This window comes from Protomyctophum bolini (assembly GCF_963924005.1).
Source record: "Protomyctophum bolini genome assembly, chromosome: 19".
Taxonomy (NCBI): Eukaryota; Metazoa; Chordata; class Actinopteri; order Myctophiformes; family Myctophidae; genus Protomyctophum; species Protomyctophum bolini.
The window spans coordinates 20,555,462-20,573,805 of NC_137880.1; the positions used below are offsets into that span (position 1 = coordinate 20,555,462).

At 45.4% G+C, this 18,344-nt stretch overlaps 1 protein-coding gene across 1 annotated transcript; it reads left to right on the forward strand.

The window, feature by feature from the left end:
* Positions 1-3,278: 3,278 nt before the first annotated feature.
* gareml (GRB2 associated, regulator of MAPK1-like) lies at positions 3,279-18,344 on the forward strand. The gene is made up of 7 exons (XM_080791603.1): positions 3,279-3,504; positions 6,301-6,441; positions 10,009-10,139; positions 11,346-11,511; positions 12,324-13,210; positions 14,993-15,162; positions 15,574-18,344. Exons 1-7 carry the CDS (start codon positions 3,393-3,395, stop codon positions 16,181-16,183), a joined length of 2,217 nt encoding a protein of 738 aa, XP_080647729.1. The 5' UTR covers positions 3,279-3,392; the 3' UTR covers positions 16,184-18,344.

An 18,344-nucleotide genomic window follows, 5' to 3' on the forward strand; every position in this document is an offset into this window, starting at 1 on the left:
AAGATCGAAGACTCATGAAGGAACATGTAGCTCCAGCCAAGGGAATTCTTTTTTTAGCTGGTTTCAAAAAGCGGATTTCTGGTAAGTTGTAAGATAAGATGTGATTTTTAACTCTTTGATTACAGATCAGAGAACAAACTCCTTCATTTTATTTTAAGACATTAAAACATCTTTAGAAATGTAAGTTTTTTTCCTCAGGTTTGCAAGTAATGCTGAAGAGATCTGTAGATTATGTACACATACATACACAATCATCCATAAGTGAAACCTACTGAATACCACATAGTGCTTTAGCTTTCTTTTTTATACCTAATAATGTGATGTGTAGTTGAATGCCATGGACTTTAGACCCCCTACATTCAACTCAACTGGATCAGAAGGACCAACTTGACTGATTTCAGACAGTTGTCCTGTGAATTTTTTTTTTTTTACTTCATCTCATTAATATACAGAAAATAAATGTTCAGGTTTTGATTCCAATTTTATCCAATCTGGAGAGGACTCCAAAAAGTATTTATCCGCTCTTTCATAGTGTTTCAATTTTAGTTTGTTCATTTTTTGTTTTGTTTCATCACATCCTCTTTGAATTTTCTCTCTTGATTGGATCATACAACTGGTATGTTTTACTAGGGCTGTAGAGGCGGGGAAATCCCTGTTACTGAACTGAACACTATATGATTGCTATGGGAATATAGAGCTATTTAACAAAAGATACCCCCATCCCCTTAAAAATGTAACTATAGAAATTAGTGATAATAGTATAGCTTAGGTATATGCTGCCCTGCTAAGATTAAGGAGGAAGTTATACTCTGTCCTAATATACAGTAAATGTCAATTATGTCACTGTAGTAGAGAGTGTCAGTCAAAGTCAAGGGAGATACTAGGTATGCACAGTGAAATATGACATTTATCACTGCATAGTTATTTTAGAGTGATATATTTAGGAAGGATTCAATTTCAAATTTTAAGTCATGTCAACATTAAATGGAATGTTGTGTTAATACCTTCCTGTGAGCTTATAATGTAGTAAACTACCGGTATGTGTTAATGTGTGTTATGGCCCATTGGTGTTTAGTATTGACTACTCATGGTGAGTAGTGTGCTTCATGGGCAGGCCTGTCCTCATGTCCACATTGGTACATTTTAAAATATTAGTTATTCCTGGACCTGCAGTCCTTATTTGTTCTTAATCACTGAAGAAGAACACAGTGGACATTGAATTATAGGCCAAAGCACTTTCATGTACTCAACTCAGCCCCACTACAATTAAAATAGTAAGCTGAAAGTCTTCTCGCCTCCTGGAGAGTTTAACTGATTACGGGTCATGGAGCATGACTCTGTTAGGAGGGACGGCGCTGATTATGCTTTATTTAGACTAGATTTATATAGACGGTCACTTAGCCCTCAAGTCTGCTGGTCTGACTGCTTAGACTAGATTTATATGGACGGTCACTTGGCCCTCAAGTCTGCTGGTCTGACTGCTTAGACTAGATTTATATGGACGGTCACTTGGCCCTCAAGTCTGCTGGTCTGACTGCTTAGACTGGATTTATATAGACGGTCACTTGGCCCTCAAGTCTGCTGGTCTGACTGCTGCCATTTGAGTGCTGCTTCCGACCTTTCAGGTTTTTAATGGACGATATGGGCAGTCAAAAAGCTGGCAATAGCAACTTCCACCTGGACCTGTCTGCTGTCTTTGTTCCTTGCCAAGCAGTGCTCCTCACCTCTTTTCAACAGGGCTGGGTCTATTCCTCTCTAATTGACTCTTATCACATCATTTTGATGATAAGAGCCTCGTCACATGGATGATCAAAAGGCTGTTATAAAATATATTAACCTCTATTAGTGTACATTGTATTATAGCTTAGAGAAGAATGACTAATGAGGTTTCTTGCTAATTATTTCCACGAGAGTGATGTCCTCTCTCAGTGGGTGGTAAGTCTGCCACTCCTCTGCTGGCTTTGTAAGAAAACAATTTAAATTTATATCTTTAGCAAAATTGTACTTTTTCCTGTCATCGGGAGGAACACTTTGTCTAAATGTGTGAACTCAGTTTGAGAGCAGTCATGATCTGTATAACGTTAAACAGGAGTCACTTTGTTATTAGTGTGGTTGAGACTCTAGTAACTGTAACACTTTATTGTTATTAGTGTGGTTGCCTATGGGCAACCATACTATTGCTTTTCTACCCTTTTATTGTGGGCTCGCCACAGCGAGCACACTATTGTTACTGCCAGTTTATATTTATTTATTCCGCCACTTTTTTCGTCCTCTAACTACTTCCACATACTTTATGCTAGAAATGTAGTTCAAACTTCAAACTGTTCAGCTCTTTGCAGTGATGTGTGCTTGTATTTAAATTTTTACAGTTTTATACTTTTTATACTTTTTAACTTTTCAAACGTGTGTGACAAATCGAACAAATCTCATAAATTCAAATCGAACAAATCTCAAATCGAACAAAATCTCAAATCGAACAAATCTCAAATCGAACAAATTCAAATCGAACAAATCTCAAATTGTTCCCTGGGCCCAGGGGTTCCTCCATCTCACTTTGAGAACCACTGGTCTAGAGCAAGGTCTGGTTTTGCAAACATTCATTTCCAGGCCATGAACCCCAAATAATCAGAACTGGGGGCCGCCCGCAGTCCCACACCCTGACAAGCACTTGTAATTGTAGGAGTTGATGGCATATAGCCTACCACATTACATTAGTTTGACTCAAGGCATTGTGAGCTTGTAGATCGGCTATTTTTAATGTTTTTGCTCTCATTATTAATGTATTTATTTAGTATTATTTATGTATTTATTTAAAAGGTCTTAAATATTCCTTAAATTGTCAATGATAGCCTACCCTACCCTATACATACTGTATACAGTATGAGGGTAGGGTATAGGTAGCAAACCAACATATATGTTGGTTTGCTTACTGTTGACTGAGAGAATTAACAATGTTGCACAAGCTAATCATCTGAGTCCCAAAATAATTTGATGACATGGGGGTCCCAACCCCACCGTTTGGGAACCATTGATAGAAGGCTAGGGGCAGGGTGCGCTCATGGTCCTGCAGTGAGAGCCAGACCATTCCCCAACTAGGACGTTTCCAACGGTCTGTTCGCTGCTCTGACTGGAGGAGGGCCAGCCTCCAGAGAGAGAGGAGGAGAGGAGGTGTCGGCGGATCCACGGGGACAGAGAGAGAGAGAGACTAGCGAGAGAGAGGGTTTGCGCTCCCTCCGCCCCCGCGAGAGCCTGCGTGCACTGCATGCACACCCTATCTATTCAAACATGGCGAGACTCTGTGCCCTTCTAACACCATCGGCCCCACGGACTCCGCCACCGGCTCTGGAAGTCTCTGGTACTGCGAGCCCGTGAAACCACTATGACCCGAGAGGATGGACAAGTTGTCGGCGAGCCTGTCGGAGATAGCGTGGAGTCCGTTGGCTCTGCCGCTAGACGCGGTGGTCAGCAAGTTCCGTCTGCCCACATTGGTCCGTCTCGCCCACGGTAAGAAGAAGAGCGGAACTTTCTGAGTGGTTTTCTTTCTGTATTTTCCCACGGCGATACGACCCGAACGTCACAACTTTAGGGCTGTTGCATCCTAAACAATCGCCTGTTTTAGATCCGTTGTATCGCCGTACTTGTTTACGCAGACCCGTTACTCGTTATAGGCTACTGTCAAAAACTACTAACTATAGAATAGAGTTGCACAGAAAATATCCTTCAAAACGTTATATCAACTCACCCTTTACATTTAATAATGCTGCCCTAAGTTATGTAGTATAGGCTATATGATCTCCGAAAATGCATTTGTTCTTTATTCTTGGGTGTCATGGACAAATTGTTATAGGCTGCCCAGAAAGCCACAAAGTGCCTGTTGTGTTGCTGAAGTGCTGCTCAATTCTTTTCATATGTAAATGATGTAATCTGTCGGTGAATGTTCTGAATACTAACGAGCGGCGAAGAGGAAACATTCAAGTTTCCTACATTCCCACTGAACACGAGCGCGCACCCTGTCACGGTTCCCAACAATACGCACCACGATTTGGCGTGCGTGCGTGTGCAATAGAAGAGAGAGTGGGTGTTCATTAACCGGACTTCGTTTATCCTACAGATGACTAGTTGTTTGCACAAGCAGTCAGCCCCATGGCGGTTATTTATTTACAATGTGATGCCATCATCAATTTCTGGATATTATGCCCTATATTGCATATTCATCTGACTATTTATGACTATTTCCTGTCAGCAACAGCAATGCATGGTAGGTAAGTATCACCAACCAAAAGCAAGTAGTGACAGTAGTCTAGTAAATAAATGACTGGCAATTTTTTCTGGTATAAAAGTTCCCTGTCCAGTAGATTATTGAATATCTTATGAAAATTATAACCCATTATGGATTGCTATTGTGGAAGTGATAGTTTCCTTTTGGAAATCACCTCATCAAAAGCATCATTGAACCAACGCATCAATTTTCTGTCCAGCACCTCTTTGCCCTGTTTTAGTTGTAATGGTTGGAGATTAATAATAATAATAACAACAATAATAGAACAATACAAATTAAAAGTAGGCAATACCCTGCAAATATGGCTTTATGTATTATGTTCAAAGCTCATTGATTTAAAGATGAGAGCTCCAGTGGATTTAAGGACAGGGAAACCTGAATAATTGTGTGCGTGGATAGTAGCCTATTCAAATGAGTCTGATTAATCACCCCCCTCCAGTTACTAAATGAGGTTTTTGCCGCTAAAGGGTTTAGTGCAAATTGCAACAGGTAACACACTCAGGGTATCCAAACAACAGTGGAAAAAGGCAAAGACCATTTTTTGATTAAGCACTCCACTGTCACTGTCACAAGGCAGAAATAAATATTTCTGTTTCAGCAATCCTGTTTCTGTCAAGCTTGACTGTGTCCCCAGCCCAGATGTCCACTACCATTTTTCACTTATTCAGAAGTGTGTGTGTGTGTGTGTGTGTGTGTGTGTGTGTGTGTGTGTGTTATGTGATTGAATTGTGCCATTGTGCTCTCAGCAGAAATCAATGCTACTGTGCTACATGATGGCTTTAGTGGAAGCTGGAAAGGGCCCTCGTGTGTGTGTGTGTGTGTGTGTGTGTGTGTGTGTGCACACGCACCACGCATTGTCGTCTAATAGGAGGTTGCCAGATAGCGGGGTCCTCATGAGCAGGTTAGGGGTGGAGAGACATCACTGATAGGGGTAATTACCTAGTCCCAACAGACTGAATTGTGTGTGTGTGTGTGTGTGTGTGAGCGAGCGTGTTGGTGGGTGGGTGGGTGCGTGTGTGTGTGGCGCGTTGATATTGCAGTGTCTGTGTTCCCTGTGTTCTGTGTTTGTGTCTGTGTGCTTGTATGTTGACAGTAGGGGGTGGGGTTAGAACAGCAGTTGGGTTTGTTGTGTGAGTGTGCTCTTTACAGGGTTTGGGGAATGTACATCTGTTATCTATGTGTTTTGTATAACCCTGGGTATTGTATTTGTGTTTTCCATATATTTAATTATCACCGTGTAGGATTAGAAAATGTCATTTGTCACTTGTCTGTTGCTCGCGTGTAACGGTTACACGCAAGCAAGGGTTACCATACAGGGTTACCGTGAGTGTAACCCATTTCTCTCTGCATTTGTACGAGTACTGTGTGTAGGTCCACTGTATGTGTACTGTATGTATGTCTATGTGTACTGCATGAGTATCTGCACAGTACTGTATAATATGTCTTTGTGTACTATGTGTATGTGTACAGTAGGAGTTTTTGTACAATATGTGTATGCATAATATGTGTATGTGTACTGTATACAGTATGTGTATGTATACTGTATGTGTATCAGGTATGCCTCATATGAATAACCCAATTAAGTGAATATCCCGTTTATGATCATAAGAGAGAACTTAAATAATACCGGAGTGACATCAGTATAGTCAGTCAGAGGCCAGGGTATGTATACTGTAACAGATACTACATAGACCTTTGTGCAGGTGACATCATTTAGTAGCGTATCATCCGTATAAGACGTGTCAGTGTAAAGTTAAACACAACGCAGGTGGCAGTATAGCGGCAGCAGGGTGATCCTGTGTGCTGGCCTGTGTTGTCAGGATACCTGATTATGAATCCCACCAACGTTCTAGGGTAGACCTGCCTTACCATGTGTCTGAACTGTGGCTTCAGTACATCTGATGGTAGCCAGGTGGAAACTGTCTAAAATCTTTTGAAACATCAGATTGTGGACTGGAAGGTCTTTTTATGTGTTTGTGTTCCAGTGTGGAGGGTCTTTTAATTGTTTGTGTGTGTTCCAGGTGAGTGTGTGGAGGGTCTCACAGAGGAAGATGTGGTTCTGTTGCATTCCTGTCGACAGTGGACCACGGTGACGGCCCACAGCTTGGAGGAGGGACACTATGTCATAGGACCCAAGATAGACATCCCACTGCAGTACCAGGGTGAATACACACATGCACATGCAGACACACACGTCACACATCACATACATACTGTTAGGCACTCGGGGCTCTAAAGAGCGCTCTGTCCAACATTTTGGTTCCAAAGAAGATTTCTTGAAATTACTGTATTGAAATGACTGTATTGTCATGGGTTTTGCTGTGCATTTTGGTGACCCCACAGCCTTTCCAGTTCCACTAGAGCCAGCCAACATTTCCAGTTGCGAGTAACTCTTTTAAACCACAGGGCACGCGACAACGCTTTTCCCCGCCGCCACTCCCATGTTAATGAATGACAAAAGATTTACGTTTTCCCACGTGCATTCTCATTGAAATGCATTAACCATAACCAGACATCCCAGGTTTGGCCATGCTTTTTTGGGTGGGTTTCCAGTGTAAAGCAGCACGGCTGCTAGCGGGGCTTTTTAGATGTTTTTGTCTTGTTTTTTTCCTAAAATAGCATGAAGTGAAATAGCAACACATTCAAAAACATGCTGATTAGGTCAATCTTGTACTGTGGAATCTCGTTTGGAATTTGTCCACACGAGCAGACTGATTCGTGGCATAGTGGGTGATGTCTGTCACATCACACACACACACACACACACACACACACACACACACACACACACACACACACACACACACACACACACACTCACTCACTCACACACACACACACACACTCACACTCACACTCACACTCACACACACAGCTCCGGCCACTGTTTTTTCCCAGGCATCCACCCACTGGCAGCCATAGTGCGTGACCTTACCTGACTCTCATCCAATCCAAGCCACTGAGCTTGTCCTCTAAGGGCCTCCTCGTCATCAATGGACCCAGCCAGCGTTACCTCACCAGGGCTTCGTCCCCATCACATTCCCATTGTTCCAAGTGTCCATCCAGTAGCGTCGCTCCCTGTGTAACAGGATCCTAATGCCTCCGCTCCGCTGCTTCCTCTTTTGATGGGAGGGCTGATGTCACCCCGACTGCTGTGATTACTGAGTCAGTAATCAGAATAATGAAAGATGTCTCAGGGACCGGATGGTCAGGGGGATTTTCTTTTCTTTTTTTCATATATAGGCCTATATTTTTAAGGAGGGATAGACAGTAGGCTGACAGGAAATGGGAAGAGAGATGAGGGGGGGGTGACATGCAGTAGAGGCCGTCGGGATTCGGGAGTCGAACCCGCGGCACACTGCCAGGCTGGATTACCAGCCAGGGTGGGGGGGTGGGGGGTTCTGACAAGTTGAGATCAGGGTCATTGTAGAACTTGCATTATTGACATTTTTAACAGAAATTCTAATCTAGGGCCATTTCACATGACCTAACCTGTATTAGTTGACCGATCTTGTGGATGCTCTCTTAATGTAACAGACATACAATGGGCCGACCTGGAATTTGTCCTCTGCATTGAACCCATCCTAACTATTAAGTGCAATGAGCAGCGCCCAAGGAGCATTTAGGGGGCAATGTACTTTAACGTGATACAAACAGGAGTCAGGATCGATTCCCAGTCAACCACCTGTAGGAGATAGTTAAAGGAAAGTCCTGATCCCTATTGCTCTTGTGAATCATGGCGGTAACAGTAGATCCGTCCACATCAGCTTCTTCCTCGCTGCTGTGTGCTGTAGTCGCACGTGATGGTAGTCTGTCATCATTCGTACCGCTAAGCGGTACACATCCTATATATAAACAGGAAAAATGAATCAATTTGGATTGCTTTGATCTCTCTTTACATGATGACGAATGAGCTAGTGTGTTTGCGGAATCATCGTAGATGAGCTAACGTCTGCTTGATGATGTCATACAGGAAGTACAAATAGGCTTAGGAGGAGAGCAATATAGGTTCCCCCTGGGATAGACAACAGGATGTTCCCCCCCTCTCTGTCTCTCTCCCCATCCCTCCTGAATGAGTAGCGGATGACTGAAGGTTAGATGAAAAACAGAACAGCTGAATGATCCACTGAGGTAAGTAAGTAAGTACACCCTGGAACACCCAAGTGAAAGGGAACCAACATCCAGAGACAATAAAATCCTTAGTATTATTTTAACCAATTAAACCCTATAGGCTACTTCATTGGCTGGAGTCCCCTAAGGCTTTTTCCTTGCCCCACGCCTTTTTTCTCTTTTTGATCGTTGTTCGCCTATAATTCCGCGTCCAGAAGAATAGGGATGTGGTTCACATGGTTAACTCTAAATAAGGGCCATTCGCACAGAGCACTAGAACTATAAAAACATAGTTTTAAAAGTCAAGTGTATGGAGTTCACACCTACTATATGTATTGTTATAGTTACTGTACTCTACTGTGCTCTGTACTGTACTGTATTGTAGTGTACTGTGCGGGGGTCCCCGGAACATCCAGACCCCCATATAGTTATAGTGCTCCTGGAGCCAACCAATATGAGCCTAAATATTGTTCTCATATTTGAAGGTGCATTGTTGTTTGCCGGAAGACGTCTTGCTAAACGATGTTGAATGTTGGCCTTTGCTGTCCGTTCGGCAGACATTTGTACGTTCGGCAGACATTGCCTAAGCGTGACAGGAGGTCTGCTATAATTTAGCATTTGGTTTGTTTTTATTGGCTGGTGAAGCGTTCCGTTCAGTCACCTTGTGCCTTGGCTGCTGTAGGTGGGGGTAGGGGGGGGGGCAGGACCTGTTGAAATGTAGCACCACTCTTGTTGTTTGAGGTGGAAGTGGCTCCTTATCCTCAGTGCAGTGAGGAGAGGAGAGGAGAGGAGAGGAGAGGAGAGGAGAGGAGAGGAGAGGAGAGGAGAGGAGAGGAGAGGAGAGGAGAGGAGAGGAGGAATGTGGACATGTTGGCCTGGCGCTTATTATTCTGCTTGGCCTGCCAGACTGGGAAAAAAAAACCTTTCTGATCTCTTTCTCACACGCACGCACGCACAAATGCACGCCACAGGTCTCACTCGCTGCATCCCCCCCCCCCACACACACACACACACACACACACACAACATAACACAGACGCAAACACAGAGACACTTGGAATGAGTGCTACTGCTTCCTTTCCTTATCCGGAATACTTGGATCAGAGAGAAAGAGAGAGAGAGAGGGGCAGAGAGAGCAGAAGTGTGTAAGATTTACGGATGGGGGGGGGGGGTTGTGTGTGTGTGTGTGAGAGTGTCGCCATGGTGATGTGTCTCTGCTCTGCGTAAGAATGGGGGTCCTTTATTGGTTGCCATGTCAACCACCATCAGCTGTCAATTGACTGACAGAGAGCCAGGTCGTAGGTCACTGAGGTGAAACTTGTGCCCCCCACCCGTGTGTGTGTGTGTGTGTGTGTGTGTGTGTGTGTGTTTAAGTTAGGAGGGTTGATAATACAAACAGGAAGAAAGGAAAAAATCAAGAAACAAACACAAAGAGAGAGAGAGAGAGAGAGAGAGAGAGAGAGAGAGAGAAAGAGAGAGAGAGAGAGAGAGAGAGAGAAAGAGAGAGAGAGAGAGAGAGAGAGAGAGAGAGAGAGAGAGAGAGAGAGAGAGAGAACAAATTAAACAAAGACAGAAAGAAAGCAAGGAAACAACTTAACCCTCTCCTCTCCTCTCCACAGGGAGGTTCAAGCTCCTTGACGAGGACAGGGACATCAGAGATCCGGTCCAGTTCTTCTCCAGTGTGGAGGAAGTTGCAGGGGCGTTCCCCGACCGGGTCTTTGTCATGGAAACCATCACCTTCAGTGTCAAGGTTTGCTCTCACACTGTTTCCCTGATATAATAATACTCAGCTGCAGTCTCAACATGTTGTGGGTGTGTAGAACATCGAAAATAGCCCATCTCCATGTGAGCTTGTGGATCAGCTATTTTCGGTGTGTGACACCAGCGCTCAAGTGCATGTACTAGGCTTTACCTTTCTATGCAAAGACACATTTTCATTTCAGACCATCAACACTGCATTTGTCAACTAATCTATTTCAGTCAAATAACTCACGAATAGAATTAACCAATATCTTGGCGTTCAGGGCAGGCTCTGCTACATTTTCTCCCTGCTCAATTAGATAAATAACCATCACTATCATGAACCATTACGAGCAGGGAAATAGATATACAATAACAACCGCCCATGGGGATACAGAACTAATAGCAGAGCCCCACTGGTGGTGCTGGGGTGGCAGTGGGAGAAAACAGAACATAACAACAAACCAGGGATGCGCAGAAGGAACACAGAAAGAACACCGACTTTGGTGAGTTTAAGTAACCCGCCCAATTGGTCAGCTGATCACCACGTCAGCGTATGATGTATGAGACTCGCACTGTATAGAGCGTCGCAGTCCCGTCCCCTTTCATGACGACGCCAGGCCCAGGATTTCCTTGGCGGAATCCCAATGCATTTTTCCCATAGACATTTCAAGTGTTGTACCCTGCCCTTTATTTATTTTTTCTTATTATTTGTTCGGTCCAAAAAAATTGTTTGTTGTCATGATTTGTCACGATCCGAGTTGGCTTACAGATCTTTAAATAAATACTTTTTGATGTCTATGGGAAAAAATTCCTGGGCCTGTCGTCGTCATGAAAGGGGGCGTGACTGCGACGCTCTATACACCCACATAGTAATGCACAAGAGTGTTAATGCTGACTGAACTAACTTGCAGGCTACGTATCACTAGTTGATTTCATCAACAAATCTGTAAATTGTGTTTGCCAACTACACTCCTGCAGAGACCAGTCTTTTTCACGTTAGTGGGGTTGCGAATTGACTATACTTATGTTCTGGCCACTGGTAGAATTAAAGGACTGTATCTTGAGTCTACTAGTTGAGATGTGCTCTGTGTGTGTGTGTGTGTGTGTGTGTGTGTGTGTGTGTGTGTGTGTGTGTGTGTGTGTGTGTCTGTGTCTGTGTCTGTGTGTGTACTGTATATGCGTGTGCGTGCATGTGCATGTGCGCATGTTGCAGGTGGTGTCGGGAGAGTTCAGCGAGGACAGTGAACCCTACAGCTTCACTCTGCAGGAAGGAGACGAGCTGTCACTCATGGGGAAGGCGGAGCTTCTGTGTGCCACGCCTTCCAGGGAGAGGACTGGACTGAGCGCGCTCCTGAGACGCCTGGGAAAGACCCCCAGAAGTAAGGCCTATGGCTACATTCCATACATGCATGTAGACCAAGTAGACTAGAGGAATTCTAAAGAATTACTATTAGTAATAGTAATAGTAATTGTAAAGTGTAATGTAGCGTCAATATATGTGTTTTATGTTATATTGAGTGAGTTGCTTCCAGTGAGTACTTTGTTTCTTATTTCGATATCTTGTATCCTGTATGGATTCAGCATACAGGTTCAACTGATTGGGTGAAATCCTGAAGTCCCGAAAATGTATTTTCTTTTTCCTAAAGCACCCTGTCAAACCCACTGAATTGAAATAATTGGAACATAGAGCTATTCAAGGGGCTGTGTCCACAGAAAGTGCTTTTCTGCCATACAACATTTTTATGTTTGGGAACAAAACAAAACATAAACCATAAACAAAAAACATATATACCGTATATAATATTCCCCCAGGGGTGTATTTGTATAGATACAAATACACCCCTGGGGGAATATTTCCCCCTGAAATTAGCTGAACAACTTACAAGCTCACAATATGTCATGTTGTGATGCATTGTGAGCTTCTACATCTGCTATTTTTGGTATAGTTATCTCTGAGCATCTTACCTTTATGTACAACGGTGGTTCTCAAAGTGGGGTCTGTGAGGGTGTCCCAGAGGGGTCTGTGAGGGTGTCCCAGAGGGACCCTTATTGATTGTTAGGACTCTAACAATCAACTCTGTAACTCTGAGAGTGTACAAATGGAACCAAATGAACCCTTACTTGATGGTTACTTTGTACATGAGTATGTTTGTGTATGAGTGCCTCCATTAACCGTCCTGTGTGTCAGCAGGTAAAACTCCCTGCCTGGTCTGCATGAACCACCGCACCAATCAGAGCATAAGCCTGCCGTTTGCCTGTCGCGGCCGCTTCTGCACGCGCTCCCCACTGGAGCAGGGCATGCTGGGAGCGGAGCACACGGTGCGCAGCATCATCGAGCGTGTGCGGCTGCCCGTCAATGTGTCTGTGCCCTCGCGGCCGCCGCGCAACCCGTACGACCGTCACGCCGTGCGCGAGGGCCACCGCTACAAGCTGCTCAACATCGTCAGCAAGACGGTGGTCCTCTGCATGGTGCTGCGCGGGCGCCACGAGGTGTCGCCCTCCCACTTCCTGCTGCTGCGCTGCATGCCGCGCTTCAACACGGCCGAGGCCTCGGTCTACGTCGCCGCCCTGGAGAGCCTGCTGCTGAGGCACGCCTTCGACCCGGACGCCTATTCCCGCGCCGTGCGCGAGACGCGGCCCGAGCTGGAGTGCGTGACGGAGGAGTGCGTGAGCCCGAGGCGGGGTGGCGGTGGCGGGTCAGGCCCCTCGTCCCGCCTCTGCGTGGTGTCGGCGCGGGATTCGCTGGTCCCGCAGGCGCTGCAACGCCTCTCGCTCTGGGGCGGGGTGACGGACGGCCTGTCGCCGCGCTGCAGGGACTCGCTGGGAGAAGGGCTGGGGGAGGGGCCGGGGGAAGAGGAGCGGGAGTACGTGACGCCAGACTGGCCGACGGAGGCCGACGTGAGGACCGCAGAGGAGATCCCCTACGAGGAGCTCTGGACCAATCAGAATCACACGGAGGGCTTGGGGAAGGAGCCCAACCTCATCTCTTTCCATTCTACATCGTCCCTGGATGGATCGCTGGGCACCGTGGTGACAAGGATGTCCACTCCACCCCCCGTACCTCCCAAATCAGATGCTGTGAGTTTCCCCACCTCTCTCTCTCTCTCTCTCTCTCTCTTTCTCTCAGACCTGCCATTCTCTTCCTGCTCCTGGTTGTCTGACCAGGCAGCATCCGGTTGTTAAAAGTCAGGATGGCTGGCTTGAATTATTCATTCATTACAGCTTTTAAACCTCGCTGACCACACGAACATACACATGCATATACAGTATACACACACACACACACACACACACACACACACACACACACACACACACACACACACACACACACACACACACACACACACAGAGTTTCCTGGAACTGCTGCCACACACAGAAAGCTCTGCACACATTGCAACGCACGAGCATCTCACGGCCAGGCATGCAGAGATATACCGTATACAGTATGCTGTGACCACAAGGTTCCAGTGTGTGGTATACATTTCTATGGTGACGGTCTGATGATATGCCAGCCCAGTGTAATACTGTACATAGTTGCTGCTTGTGATGTTGGCTCCAATTTAGTGTATTAAATCTAGGTTCACAACACAGATGTAAAAGAAATTAGTTTGATCTGTTATTGTTGTAGCTGACTGTAGATATACTAAATATATATATAGACAGTTTTAGTGTTGGAAAAGTGAATTCAGTTCATCTGAGCACTTTCTTTGGCAGCGTAATTGGGATTAAAAGTGCACCCATTCTACACAGTAAAATGTTAATGTGTACAATTTGTCAATTTCTATTCATTAATTTATTAAATACAATTTGGCTTCCAGGTATTTTAGTCCCATAGCATTGGTTTCTAGTGGTGTGTTCAGTGTTGCAACGCACACGGACCATTTGACCACTTAAAACGGCACCCGTGTTAAAGGGATATTTCACAGTAAAACAATATACCCCTCTCACCTATTAGGAGGGCAGTATGAGTCACCAGAACATGACTCATGGTTAAAATGGTATATATATATATATATATATATATATATATATATATACCGGTATGTATATATATATATATATATATATATATCCAGGAACGGTTGGGAGCCGTTTCTGGCTTAGGGTTCACAATCACCTGACTTTCCAAGCATTAAGTTCCACTGCCTGTCTGTGTTTCGGTTTGGTGTGCGCGTGCGTGTGTGTGTGTGTGTTTGTGTGTCTGCCTGTCTGTCTGCGTGTGTGTCTATGTGTGTGTGTGTGTGTGTGTGTGTGTGTGTGAACATAAGCGTGTACGTGTGTACGCACGCGTGTGTGTGTGTGTGTGTGGGAGGGAGGGAGGTTGTGTCTTTTAAGCAGTTGATTTGAATTATAGCCTGTTACATCGAGTCTGCTTCATCCCCTGATATTTAGCCTGCCAGGACATTTTGTGTGTGTGTGTGTGTGTGTGTGTGTGACTGTGTGTGACTGTGTGTGTGTGTGTGTGTGTGTGTGTGACTGTGTGTGTGTGTGTGACTGTGTGTGTGTGTGTGTGTGTGTGTGTGTGTGTGTGTGTGTGTGTGTGTGTGTGTGTGTTTGTGTGTATTTTTCATGTTAGTGTTTGTAAGTGCTTGTGTGTATGTGTACAGTATGAGTGTGCTGTGTGAATAGCTTGAGAGTGTAGGCGAGTGTGTTTGAGGTGTAAAGGTCATTAAGTTTGACATTTACCCAACCGGAACGCACGCACGCACACACGCACACGCACACGCACACACGCACACGCACACACACATTGAACTTTCTGTGAAATGTTAACCGAAAAAAACAAACACTTTTGTGCGTGGATGTGTGTGTTTTTGTGTGCTGGCATGTGCGTGTACACGTGTTTGTTGGCATAGGTGAGAGAGGAGTGTCGGTTCCTGATCGCCCCTCCCGTCCCCCCTCGCTGTTCTAAAGGCAGCTCGGGACCCAGTCCGGTCCCCAGCCCCCCCGTCCCCCCTCGCTTCCCCAAGGCCTCCACTTCACCCAGACCAAACCTCTCCTTCTACTCCTCTGGCCTGCAGGACAGGTGAGCACACACGCACACACGCACGCACGCATGCACGCACGCATGCACCCACGCACGCACACACGCACGTGTGAAAGTGGTTTTATAAGGGTGGTGCAGTGGCAAAGTAGCTATCCACCACCACAGAGTCTCGGGGTTCGAATCCACCGTGGGTTTTTTCGAGGGCACATATTAATCCTACGGGCTAGGAGGCACCTGTCAGAGGGAGTGCTCGGTGGGGGCTCCCCAGGTGAGTTAGATACAACAGCAGTGACAACACACAAATGTGTGAGGGGAGGAAATAATTGACATACTGACTAAAATTGGGTAGAAAAAGCAGGTAAAAAGCTAAAAGTGAAAAAGCAATGAAAAGTATTACATGGAGACTTCCGGCTGACAGAGACCATAACCATGATGTCTTGTGTGCCCTAGCTGTTTGCCACCTCCGGACACATCTCTGTATTGTTATCCCTGCTCCTGGGCTGACTGTCCCGCCCCTAACGCCACCCACTCCAGCACCGAGCCAATCCCTGCCCTCCCTGCTAACACCACAGCCAATCCTCAGCCAGCACAGGCCACCTGGTTGGAGCCGTCGTGGGTGGACTCCTATACTTCTGGGCCTCGGCTGAGGGCGCCTCCCCCTCAGAGCCGATTTGCTCCCTTTGGAGCGCTCAATCCTTTCAACCGCCAATCGCCTTGTCCCTCTCCCGAGCCCGTAGCCAACCCCGCGTCAAATTCCTCCCGAGGTGCCGAAGGGGGCGGGACTTCACCGGGGGTCACCGAAGAGTCGGCTGCCCTTCCAAGCGACCCAACATGGCGCCCTCCCGCCGACCTGTCTGCGCTGTCACTGGAGGAGGTGTCCGCCTGTCTGCGCTTCATCGGCCTATCGGAGGCGGCGGTGGGCGTGTTCCAGAGGGAGCGAATCGACGGCAGCCTTCTGGTGCAGCTGACTGAGGACATCCTGTCACATGACTTCCACCTGAGCCGACTGCATGTCACCAAGATCACACAGTTCATACAGGGCTGGAGACCCAAGATCTAACACACACACACACACACACACACACACACACACACACACACAAGCACAGACGAGACAGTGCTGTCTTTACTGATAATGTGCCTGTTGGCCATTGAGCCATCCTGAATGTGCCTTCCACTATAGGACCCTACTGGCTGCTATAGCCCCACCGGCTGGAGCGCAGTCTCTGCAGGAGGGAAACCATGACACCTTGTGGTGAAACTGTTACTGACACCTAGACTGGCATGGTGTCTGCCTGACATGACCCATTGACTGACTGATTTAGCCTACCAATGTGAAGATGAAATCCAACCCCGGGCCTAGTTTACTAACTGACCACATCAGGCAGTCAGACTTATGCCAATTTATACTCCATGGAGTCAATCTATGAGCTCACAACGTGTTGTGGATGTGACACTTTGTGAGCTTATAGAGCTGCTATTTCCTGCGCGCAACGCCATCGTATGACGGAACATAAATTGAGCATGAGACGGATGCACTGTATTTCAACACGTGTGTCAAAACTTATCTTGTATCATAAGACAACAAAGGTTGGAGGCAATGCTTGGATCTGTAATTGCCTGAGGGGTGAACGCACACATACACTCTTGCACATCCACGTGACGATTACTGACATGAGCACTGAATCACTGATAGCAGTTTCAAACCTCACAATCTGGATTTTGTTTCAATAGAGCTTGCATTGAAAGGATGTTGTGTGTTGTGTTGCAAGGTTTCACAAGATGAAATGTGTCACACACTCTGGCTCCATATGAAGTTATTTCTTAATCAGTACCCTTTTTGATGAATGGAAAAATTGATTATTTCTTATGTTCATTCAGAACTTCCATTAAAAATAAATGTGTGACATGTCATTTGATCAATCTTCATATGACCACCGCGCTCTGACTATAGGTGCGCCACCCGTTCAAAACATATCAAAATAATATGAATATCTGATTGACTCAGCGACCTCTCCAGAAATGTTTGACTGTCCTGATTGTCTGATCAGGTGTGTATTTGTTGGTGTGGCCTATAGCAGTTTATTATGGTACAGTCATGTGTTCATTCTGATGAATGCCAGCAGGTTGAAACATCAATGAATGAATCAGAACTTCATACGGAGCCAGTGTGACACCTTTTACTTATTTTTAAAGTTTGTTCCCAGTAAACTGCACCTCTCACTCCACATGAGCCATTGGTGTGTGTTACCTTTTCTACCTACAGGGTTTCACAAGACCATCACTAGATGCATAGATGTGTTGAAAGAATGCAGTGACTGCTGTAACTCCTGACCATAACAAACAAACTTGGTATCTATAATTTTCTACTGCCACACAAAGTGAATTCTTAGAATGTACTGCAGGGTCACTCATTCAGATTGTCTCGATTCAGACAAAGGATAATGTTTGGCAGGAGAACCTGCCATTGGACTTGTTTCTTCCAGCATCAGTTACATTTTGAGATAACTGCTAAATTGCTGCAGTTGGACATACTGTAAAATAAGGTGAAATTGATACTGTCTGTGTCATCTGCCCTGAATTGTTGTGCTGTTCGCTTGATACATTTTTCTCTATTGTTCCCCCTCAAGGTTGTCATTGAATCTCTGAGCTAATACAATAGGGTGAAACAATCTTGGCACACCCATCTAAATTGAACCTACCTGAGGGGTAGCTAACATTTGATTTACACCAGTACAAGACCCCATGCAGACACAATTGACCTCCTTTATGGCTGCCAGGAGAAGTTGAAATTGTGAGTATTCAATTTACTATTTTATCCAAGCCACTTTTTGGAGCATTTTGCAGCTTTTCAACAAGAGTGGGAGTCTGTTCTATGAATTCTATTTCTAAGTCTAACTTTAATAGAATTTCAAATCATGCCACCACACGGTTAGTGATCGTTTAACCAGGAACTGTAGCCTAAAAAAATGCTGATCTAGAAGCAGGCTTACCCAATTAGCCAGATAACTGTGAATCACAATTCTGCATAATCTCTGTTTTGAATAATTTGTCTGGAGTCAGATTAGCCATTGGTTCTTGTTGATGTCTTCTAGCCAAACCGACTGATGATCTCTCGTTATGAACTTGAAGAATAACTTAATTATAGGAAGTTAGTCATCAGGAAAACTGGGTGATTCAGGACACTTGACCTTTGTGGCATCTCCCTCCTGGACGTTGTT